Source organism: Zonotrichia albicollis, chromosome 3 (assembly GCF_047830755.1).
Source record: "Zonotrichia albicollis isolate bZonAlb1 chromosome 3, bZonAlb1.hap1, whole genome shotgun sequence".
Classification (NCBI taxonomy): domain Eukaryota; kingdom Metazoa; phylum Chordata; class Aves; order Passeriformes; family Passerellidae; genus Zonotrichia; species Zonotrichia albicollis.
In genome coordinates, this window is record NC_133821.1 from 1,176,323 (window position 1) to 1,187,069 (window position 10,747).

At 53.5% G+C, this 10,747-nt stretch overlaps 1 protein-coding gene across 1 annotated transcript; it reads right to left on the minus strand.

Annotated features, from left to right (window-relative positions):
* Window positions 1-326: 326 nt before the first annotated feature.
* Window positions 327-10,331, minus strand: LOC102073042 (interferon-induced very large GTPase 1-like). The gene is made up of 3 exons (XM_074536343.1): window positions 10,102-10,331; window positions 8,029-8,217; window positions 327-6,769 (listed from the first exon to the last, which is right to left on the minus strand). The coding sequence occupies exon 3, from the start codon at window positions 6,765-6,767 to the stop codon at window positions 1,353-1,355; it is 5,415 nt and encodes a 1,804-aa protein (XP_074392444.1). The 5' UTR covers window positions 6,768-6,769; window positions 8,029-8,217; window positions 10,102-10,331; the 3' UTR covers window positions 327-1,352.
* Between the last annotated feature and the right edge of the window lie 416 nt (window positions 10,332-10,747).

Below are 10,747 nucleotides of genomic sequence, written 5' to 3' on the forward strand. Positions count from 1 at the left end.
CACAGGTTCCCAGCTGAGCAGGGATCTCTCGCAGGGATCAATTTCTCATGTGTATGACAGGCCAGGCTTGGTTCCCAGCCCTGCCTCCCTTGGCACCTGCCACTGACATTGGTTTCCCTGCATGTTGTGGTTTGGGGCTTCCTACTCTCTCACTGTCCCTGCAGACAGTGAAGCCACTCCTGGAGCAGAGACCCTGAATGGAGGAAAACCTCTATTGTCACCCCCCTTCCCCAGTGCTACCCCCTGTCCCCTGCCTGTCTGCAGCACACAGAGCTTGAGTCACCCCCAGCTATAGATCCCCTGAACACAAAGGAGACACAGAGCAGTCCAAATCAACCCCTTTATTAGCAGAGCCTGCAGGGGATGAGGCTGAAGCAGCCCTTCAGCAGCTCTCCAGGAGGGCTTGGCCCTCCCATTGCCAGCAGGGTTGCAGCACCTGCACAGCAAAAGCCCCCACAGCTCCCTGGGGCAGAGCCAGCTGGTGCCACCTTCTCCAGAGCATGGCTCTGGTGCCACCATCCTGCCTGGGCAGCACCAGCACTGCCCCGAGGGCTGCTGCTGAAGGTGCTGCAGACAGGATTCTCCACATGGGGCACTCCAAAGGCGTTTGCTCAGCAGTGAGGACAAGGGCAGGAGCAGCTCCTGCTGGGGCTGAGGGCTGGAGGGAAGGGCAGCAGCCCCAGGCACCTGAGCAGGAGCGGCTGCCCTGGACAGAGACACAGCACCCCTGAGACAGGGAGTGAAAGCACTGCCTGAGCCTGGGGCAGTCGTGTCACTGCTTTCCTGAGCCTGCAGGCACAACAGCTCCTGCTGGGAGAACGGCCTCAGCTGATCCAGGAGGCTGCAATGAGGGAGGGAAGGATGACACCCAAAAGCCAAGCAGCCCAGCTTGCAGCCAGTGTGGAGCTGGCGTCAGGTCCCGCAGCCATTTCTCCAAGCAGGACAGGTCCTTGCTGCAGGAAAACTGCCTTTGGGGCACTGTCCCTTCTTGTCTCATAACAGCTGATCCGAGGAGTGCTTTGAGTGCTGCCCTTTGCCTCGTCCCTGCCCTTGGGCTCAGGCTTGGCCACAAGGTGATCACCCCAAGGAGTGGGTTTGATTTGGCTCTAGGAAAAAGCCAAGGGAAATGTTTATGGCAAGAAGGCAAGAGAATTCTGCCTTTCTCATGAAGTGAGGGAGTCGCTCAGTGATGGGTGCAGTAATGTACCTTACTTAATCGTTTGGGAGCAATTGGATACCATTGTCCTTATTGGACTTGAAACCACCATCATTGTAAATGTATTTGCTGAGAACCTGGTACAAAGTTTTCTAAACTCAAAGCTGTTGTGGTTCTTCTTTCCCAAGGATGTGGCCTAACGCTTCTCCAGCTCAGACAGTGCTTCCTGCTTGGTAATTCTCTGCCACGCTTCAGGGATTTTTCCTTTGCCCTGAAATTTCCCATTGTACAGAGCTTCCAGCTGTGTCCTGAAATGAGACACAAACCATTTCCAGTACGCCTGCATGGATGGATCAGGAAGACTCTTCCAAGCAGAAGAAGGAAGTCCAGCATAACAGTATTTCTGGTAGGAGATCCCTTTGCTGTTATCAAATGTGAATTTGAGATTAGTTGTAAGGAGGCTGGAACAAATATCAATGACCAGCTGGTCTGTCCCAGGCCAAGTGGTTCCGATCAAAGCTTGTGGGCGATGGAAGACCAGCTGATGGTCTCCGTCATGATTCCGCATGGTGTTTGTGCAGACAGCCCCACAAAAGGGACACTGTGCCCAGCACCCCGAAAAATGCTCTGCCAGGATGGTGTGAGGCTGCCTTGGAAATGAGCTCAGGTCAGCATCAGCCAATTCTTTCATGAGCCTTTCCCTCAGGTCATCCAGAGCTTCTGCCATGGCACTGCTCAGGAACTCAATATCTGTGACCTCCTGGTGCTCGATGGCCTTCAGGTCACTTCTGGGCAAGTTGATCACCTCTGTCAGTTCCCTGCAAAATTCATCCAACCAGAGAGAGACTTTGTCTTCTCTGTCTTTTCTTATTTTGACAATTTGGGTTGAAAAAGAAACAGCTGAAAGGATGTTTCGATAGAGAATATCAAGGGAGGAATTTAAAAACATCCTCAGTCTCCCACTCCCACCTAAACAGTGATTCTTAATTTGTATCTCAATGTAACTCTCACAAAACTGTTTTGGAGATGTAAGGTACTGCTTGAAATACTCAAAATTTTCCTGTTCTGCCAGGTATCTCAGGATAAAAACTTCCAGATTGCCTCTGCTGCCCTGGAAATCTGGGAATTCGCCCTGCATGTCCTCAGCGATGGCTTTAGCTGTCCTCTCATAGACTGCCCGGCTAAGAGCTGGTTCAATCTTGTGACAAAGGAAAACAGCAAAAGTTGTGACAGAAGTGGCTCCTTGGCAGGAAATCTGGAAACATTGGAAGAAATCATCTTTCTTGCTGCTCAGGTACGCAGCTGGGTCATTTGCCTTTTGGAATGCTTTGTGCATGGCTTTAAACCGTTCTGCGGCCATTGTGCACAGATACAGGGACAAATCAATACTGTAATCTCTGTTAAAACTACATTTCCCATTGCTGGGGACAGAGTTGACAGCTTTCTGTACTACACTGAGTATTTCATAACTAAAATTTCGACTGTAATCACGTTTCTCCTCTTCCTTCTTAGCAATGTTTGCTTTCACACACGCTATGATGTTGTCTGTGATGTGCTGATATTTGATCACATCAGCATTGGAAATGCTCCTGGGATCTGGGATACAGTGTAAATGCTTTATCTTCTTGATGTGTTTCTCGGGATCAAAAGAAAATCCTCTGCCTTTGGGAAATGACCTGATCCGTGCATTGATACCCAGCCCCTTAAAGTGCTCAAGAAGGACATCTTCAATTTCTGCATCAATATCCACCCATTCCAGAGGACGAGCAGCACAGGAGACTTCGGCAATCCACTGGTTCAAGACAAGAATACAGTTGTCCTTCAGTTCTCTCTCACTGAGGCTCTTCCCTTTCAGACTCACAGCCAGCTCCCGACTCCTTCTCAGGATCTCATCTTCATAGACCAACTTCCTTGCATCCAGTTTCCTTCGCTCCTTCTGTAGCTCAATAAGATTCTGACATTTCTTTTTTGTGTCATCAAGAAGAGTCTCTTTGAGTTCTTTCAGCTTCAGCTCAGTGCTTGATTTCCACTGGACCAGTGTCTCACGTTCTTTGTCTTCCCCGAAATACGTTTCCACTTCTTTCTCAATGGCATCACTTGTCTCTTGCACCAGCCCTTCAAGGTATTCTCTGGTGATATTCTGCAAGTCCCCATTCCGAATTTTATTCACCAGTCTCATCTGTACATCTAAGATGTGACTCCTCAGCTTCCAGGTCCACTGACTAAAGGCACTTTCCAGTCTCCTGTACACAGCAATCTCCAGGGAATTCTTGAAGCTGAACACAAAGTTTTCATTCAGCAAAGCATTCCAGAGGCCACCAATACGATCTTTCAAGCTTGAGAATCTCAAAATGCTGTGATGCGACTGCTTCTTGGCAGTCTGGAGGATTTTACTCTTGAGTTGCTGGACATTCTGGCTGTAGGTGGGGTTGGGTGGTGCCATTGGGGGGTTTCCTTCCCACAGGTGAGCAAAGTAGTGAATGTGGGTGTTCACATCAAAGCCAATGACATCGCTGAAGGAGGAGATGTCACAGAGTTCTTGCTGAGCTGCTACCACAGTCATTTCATCCAGCTTTTCCTGCAAATGCCTTTGTCCTTCCATGTTCTGCTCCTTGGCAGTTGCTTCTCCCACATTTTGGTGGACAAAGAGGCAATGTGGTGAAAGATTGACTTGCTTCATCCTCAGGAAAGCCTGCGCAGCAATCTGGAGAACATCTTGCATTTCTGATGGATTTTCTCCAAAGATATTGATCACAGTCAAGTTACCAACACCAATGACAAATGTGGCCAGCTCATTGTCATGGTTCAGGGACTGTTTATTGGCCATCTCAATGGCACGAAGTCCCTCTGTGTCAACCACCAGCACAAAATCAAAGCCCAAGTCTTGCTGCAGCTCCTTGCCCACTGGGATGAGCTGCATGAAGGCTCCGCGGGTGCATCTCCCTGCGCTGACGTTGAACTGCAGACCAAACATGGCATTCAGCAGGGTGGACTTGCCTGTGCCCTGAATGCCGAGCACGGAGAGCACAAACACTCGTTTGTCCCCCAGCCTCTCAATTAAGCTGTCAAAGATTGCTCCCACCCAGCGCAAGGGCAGGTAAGAAGCGTCCCCATCCATCAGCTCCACAGGATATCCCAAAACCATGAGCTCAGCTGCAATTCCTGGAAAATTAACAAAATTGTCTTTCTTGCTGTTCATCAATTGCAGTGCTTCATAAATCTGCCCTGCCTCTCTCAGAAGGTGCTCCAGACCAATGGATGAGTCGTTGATTTCCTCAGAGAGGGCATTCAAGCGACTCAGCAACTCATCATTGCCACTAGGTTTTTTCTTGCTTTTCTTTCCCATCAGGATTTCAGTCCATAACTTCTGATAGTCTCTCTTCAGTTCTTCAAGGTGACTACAAGAGAGCTCATGCATAAAGACCTTCATCCAGTGCAGGAAGTATTTCTTGGCATCTGCTGGCTGATCATGGAGAAAGCCAAGGAACAAATTCATCAGTGGGTTGAGAGGGAAAGCTTGCTCAAGTTGCTTTCTTCTAATTGCTTCCTCCTCATTTTCAATTTGGCTGCGATGATGCTCAATGCTCTTGTTCCCCTTCTCCTGCAAGCGAGTGAGTTCTTTCTCCTTTTGGCACCACTGGTGCCACAGCTTTCCTTGAAGTGGCATCACCTTGGATTTGATCTCAGACAGCTTCTCTTTCTTCAGAAGCTCCACCAGCTCCTTTGCCTTTGCTTTGGCTGTCACACACGCAGGTTGATCTGCATCCACTATGAATCCGTGCTGGCGAGCTTTGTCCACGCAGGCCTCCAGACTGCAACGTGTATTAGAACCCTCCAGGAGTTTCCCAATTGTCTTGGTCAGCTGGTCCACCAGTTCTGCTTCATTTCTGTTCTTGATCCCTATTTTTAAAGTTTTGCGGGCTTGTCCAACTAGAACCTTTTCTTTTTCTGTGAGAAGACAAACCAAAGGCCTTTGTGACTGCCACAGGTCCTGCAGAAGCTTTTTCCCCGTGTTGTCCATGTGCTCCCAATCAGACACAAGAGCCACATTGACAGCAGATATCTCCTGCAGGAACTGCAGCTGTGCTCCATGATCCCTGGCATCTCCATGCAGGTTACAGAAAGCCACACAGCGCTCAAAGGTGTCATCGGGGCTTCCACGGGGGCAGTACCAGGCGATCTCCACCAGCCCTTCCATCAGGAAATGCTCTCTGGTGCTGCCTCTGCAGTGGCGGTGGAAGAAAGTGTCGTGTTTGCGTTTGCTGAGCAGAGCATTCAGGAGATGGGACTTGGAAGAGGAGGCTGAGCTGCCAATGCGGATGAAGGACACAATGGGTGTCTGTGCCTGAAAGATGAGTTTGTTGCTGAAACTCTTAATTTGGGCCTGCTTTCCTGACTTCTCCACCTCTTTCCAGCTCCTTTGGATTTGGCTGAGGGAGTAGAGCGGGAACTCGATGTGTGAAGTGCTCGGGTTGGGCACCAGCAGAGGCAGCGCCAGTTGGCAGAACGCCAGCTTGGTTACCAGGGTCTGTCTCAGGAAGTCATCAGCACAATGGAAAATGGCCATCTGCAGGTCCATGGGGTGCACATGGCTGTCCATGCTTTCAGGTTCAAGGGAGGCTTCCTCAGAATCATCAAGAAAGTTTTCAAAGGAGTCTGATTGTTGGAGTTCTTGCTCTCTGCTTTGTGGCACAGGTGCAAGGCCTGGATTGCTGTCATCCCAGCAAGTCAGGTACCTCACCTGGTAATCCACAGTCAACAGCTTTTGCAAGAAGTATAGTGGCAGTTCCTTGTCCTCTCTGGGCTGGCTGTCCTGCAGAGATGTCTTGCAGATGGTGTGGAAATCTCCCATCCCCATTTTCCTTGGATAGTGACTTTCCAGTCCAAGGCGCTTGAGCAGCTGAAGGAACTCCTGCTTTGCAGTGGCTTGCTTTGGTTTGGATCTGTTGCCATTTGTTTTGGATTGGGACTGACTGGGGGGCTCAGGTGTTGGAAGAGTGTCTTCCAGGTCTCTGTGGATGTTCTGTCTCCTCTGTTCATCCCATTTGTCACCCAAGCACGCACTGATCAAAAAGTCCAGGTCCCATTCCAGCTTCTCCCAGTCTTTGCCTCCAGTGTGCTTTTGGAGGAGATTCTCAGCCCATTCCTTGATCGCCTGGAGTAAGGATTTAGTGGTGAGGCTACTGGTCTGGGTGTCTTCTTTCTTTGCTTCATTAACAGAAGTTGAGCATTTTGGTGTGTCTGTGACAGCATGCATGTGCTCCTTCATTTGCTCTGGTGTACTGATGAGCTCTTGAAGGTCAGCAACTTTGGGACATTGGGGAAGTTGGTGCTCAGTCTGACAGAAGGATTGCACACTGATGGAGGACACTTCATCTGGTATTTCAAGAAGTTTCTGAAGTGCCATTTTCTCCCACGGGTGCCGTGCCTCACACTCCAGCTTGTGGTAGTCCTCATATTCCAGATGTTGCAGGGATTCTCTGCACTTGATTCCCAGGATCTGTGAAGCTTTGGGCAGCCAGTATGCAGCATCCAGTCCTTCCTTCTGGAATGCCTCTGCCAGGAGCTGGGCCTTTGCATCCCCCTCCTGTGCATCCTCCTGCGAAGCCATGTCTGTGGAGGAAGAACAGAGACTTTCCCTAAGGTGTTTTCAGAGGCCCCAGGCTCCTGCCAGAGGCTCTGCAGCAGCTGCAGCCCTGGGGATTGCTCCCACACGGCTGCTGGAGCCTGGTGTGGGATGGCACAAGAACCAGGGTCTCCTTCCCAGCACCCTGGATGTGTCTGTGGCTTTCCTGTTTGCAGGATCAACCCAGAAGCTGAGTGTGTATTCCAGAGACTGCACAGACACACAGAGACACAGATACTGACATGGAGACACAAACACAGAGATTCACACAGACTCCCTCAGCCACACAACCTGCCCTGGACAAGGTGCTGCCTTCACCATCACCCACATCCTCCCAGCTGAACTCCTCCATCCACAAGTGCAGACAGCCGGGGACATTCCAGGCTCCCTGGAGCACTGGCACAGCCCCTCTGCCCATCCAACAGCCCTGCCTGCATCCTGCACCCTCTGCCCAGCCCACGGCTGCCCTGCTCGCTGCCTGGCCCAGCCTGCTGCTCCCAGCACCCGCAGGCAGAGCTCACACACTGCCCCCATGGCACCCCACACTCCCCAGACACACTCCCCCCATGCCCCCCACGGGCTCTGAGCTGTGCTCCTGCTCCAGCTGCCAGCGCAGCCCCTCCCTCGCCCCTCTCTGACCTCTTCCCAGGAGCTGCTTCCTGGAACCCTCAGGGGCCCACCCCAGTGCACGGGGAAAATCCACCTTGTCCCTGCCCACAGCTGTGCCTGGGACATCCTGGTGGCCCTTCAGGAGAGACTGGAGACTTTGGGAGCCAACTCAGAGAGGTGCCCTCTGTGATCTGCTGCTCATTAGCACAGGGAGTCTCATCAGGCAGGTGCCCATTGTTGGGAGTCTTGGCTTCAGCCACCATGGAGCCACCAAGTTCAAAATCTCTGGTGACAAGGGGAAAAATGCCTGCAAGCCTTCAACTGGGCACCTGCTTTTAAACCTTTGGGGTTTTGACTCTTTCACACAAATCTGAGCCTTGTCCCAGTCTCAATTCACTTGGATACTGGAGAGATTTATTACTTGCGAAAAATCCTTCTGAGCATTCAGCTTCTGTCCCACCAACACCCAAACACTGTCACCAGCACAGGAATTGATCCAAGGGAATTCAACTCAGGTCCAATTGATCCGAGGGCTCCAGCACCCTTCCAGAGCCTTCAGGGGCAGCTTTCCCTCAGGAATCCCTGCAGATTTGGGCAATCTGAGCAAGGACTGTGGGCTCTGATTCCCCTCACCCACCTCACAGCAGATGCTCCCGTTGCTCCCAGCCTTGGCTTCCCAGCAGACACCAGCAGCCGAGGGCCCCAGCTCAGGGGACACAGCACAGCACCAGCCACAGGCCTGGGGCAGACAGCAGGGTGTGGAGAAGAAGATGGGAACTCCTTGAGAACTCAGGAGAAAGAACACCAGGAATAAAAGGCCCAAAACCTAAAGGAGAAGAGCAGACAGTCAGCACAATGCAACCCATGAGCATGGCAGATTCATTCCAGGGAGGACTGCAGGCCAAAGCTTTTCCTTCACTGGAAATTGCCCAGGCAGCAAAGACTCCTCAGGGCTCTTCTTGGGAGGTGACCAGAGCAGGGTTTCACCTGGGACCTACATCCATGTTCCCCCACCAGAAGGAAGCTGCACATGCTGGAGAGGTGGGACAGAGCAAAGCCCTTGAAGGTCAGCAAGGCCAAGTGCAGGTGCTGCCCCTGGGTCAAGGCAATTCCAGGCCCAGACACAAGCTGGGAAGAGAATGGATTGAGAGCAGCCCTGAGGAGAAGACTTGGGGCTGCTGATGGTTGAGAGGCTGTGCAGGGAACATCTGTGCTCTGGGGGCAGCAGACAAGGTGAGGAGGGGGCAGAGCTAGGGGAACAGCACTGCCAGTGGGGCAGCAGGGCCCTGTCCCACCCCTGCCCACAGCACGCAGCTGCTGCTGGGGGGAAGCTCAGGGCCCCGCAGAGGGGGGAGAAGCAGCGCCGGGCTTGGATCCCAGCAGGCACTGAGCCCCCCCAGCAGCTCGTGTGCTCCCACCAGCAGGATGGGGACAGCAGAAACAGGAAAAGCTGCTGGCTCGAGATAAGGGTAGTTCAGCAGTAGAGGAAAGCTGGGTGTGCTGGCAGAGCACAGGAGGATTTCAGACACCAATTGTTTTCTTTGGGCACATGTCCAGCTGCTCCCTGGGCAGCTGAGCCTCAGTGCACGACGGCTGCTCAGGAAGGGAACTGCTGGCTCAGGGTCACTGCTGGAGCTTGTCCACTTGAGTCACTTGTCCCAGCCCTGTCCTTTTCCACATTCTCTCCTTCTGGAGCAGTGCCAGTGCTGGTTCAGTCTCAGGAGCCAGAGGCTGCCCTGGACAACATCAATTCCAGCCCAGCCACACCCTGAACCTGCCCCCAGGCACCCTTGGCTGTCCCTGCACGGCTTCCCAGTCCTGCAGGAACAGGGGAAAAGCCCCATGCGACTGTGTCAGTACTCGCAGAGAGGTGCTGAGCACATTCAGGGCATAACTCGGGACCGAGTTCCTCCTTGGAAGCAAAGGAGGGAAGCAGCAAGGCTGGCAGCAGGACCTGCCATGGGAATGCCCACACCCCGTTTCACGGAACAGCCTCCCGAGAGTGTTTTCCGCAGCCCTGCCCCAGGGAAAGGGGCTCTGGGAACACTGCTGCCTTTATGGGTCCGTCCCAGGGACCAGAGCGCTCGGGCTGGTGATGCTTAGAGTGTGAGAGAGGATAATCCCACCCTCCTTGCACGGGCAGGAAAAGGAATGATCCCCCCGGCTCCTGCCCTCAGGGGAGCGCAGCCATCCGGCCCCACCGCGGGGCTGGGGGTGCCCGGGCCGGGCAGGGCCGGCCCCGCCTGCGGGGAGCGTTTCCCGGCCGGGCACGGGCTGGCGGCAGGGAAGGGGCTCCGCTCGCCATCTGTGCCCGGCCAGCCCCGCTGCCGGCTCTCGGGACAGCCTTTGCGCCTCTGCAGCCTTCCCTGTGCCCCTCCATCCCCGCATCCCTCCTCCTTCCCCCGCCGCTCCGCTCCCACCGCTCTGAGCCCGGGGCCCTCCCAGCTCAGCCCCCGCAGCGCACACGGCTCCCCCGAGCTGCCCAAAGCGGGGCCAGCAAAGGCGGCTTCCTGCAGCCCACGCTCGGAGCGCACAGCGCCCGCCCGCTGCCCTCAGCCCCCTCTGCTCCTGCCCTGCCATCTCCCCAGCCCTGGCAAAGCACAGGGAACAGGAGGCAGGAGAGCAACAAGATCCTGCTCCCGGCTGCTCCTGGCTCCCAACCCCGCAGCTCATCCCCATCCCCAACCCCATCCCCATCTCCACCCCTTACCTTCTCCCTCCGGTCCCCCGAGCTCCCGGGATGGGAGAAGCCCTTCCCAGGCCCTCTGTATCCAGCCCTCGCTCTCCAGTGGGTGCAGCTTCACCTGATCAGAGGCAGTGGGGTCGTTCCAGGAATTCAGATGTTTTACTGCAGCAGAGATTGAAAGCTGAACAGCTCTTTTCAGATCAGATAATTAAATTACGGTCTAAATTCCACAGCAACTGTGATTCCATTGGCTCCATCACAGTCAACACTCTTCTGTTGTGGACCTCTGACCCTGAACTCCTGTGTGAATTGCTGGTAATAATATTGTAATCTGTGGTAGTTGGATATGCATACATGTAATAAAACAAGGATAGGGTCCTTGGACAAGAACCTGGAGGGGCAGAAGGAGGGGGAATGTCTTTCCACTGCCACAAGGCAGGGATAGATTCGTTCTTTGAAAGGAATTCTTCCCTGGGAGAGTTGTAAGGGGCTGTGATGTTATTCCCAGAGAAGCAATGGTTGCCCCATTCAAAGACAGGAATATCTTCCACTGTCCCAGCTTGCTCCAGACACCGTCCAACCTGGCCTTCCTTGGACACCTCTCCAGCAGAGGAATCAAAGCAGGAAGAGGGCCTGGCTGCAGCTTTCTTGGCAGGGGACACCCCACACC

Excerpts from the sequence above, each read along its gene's own strand:
- LOC102073042 (XM_074536343.1), bottom strand. The coding sequence starts at position 6,767 with ATGGCTTCGCAGGAGGATGCACAGGAGGGGGATGCAAAGGCCCAGCTC.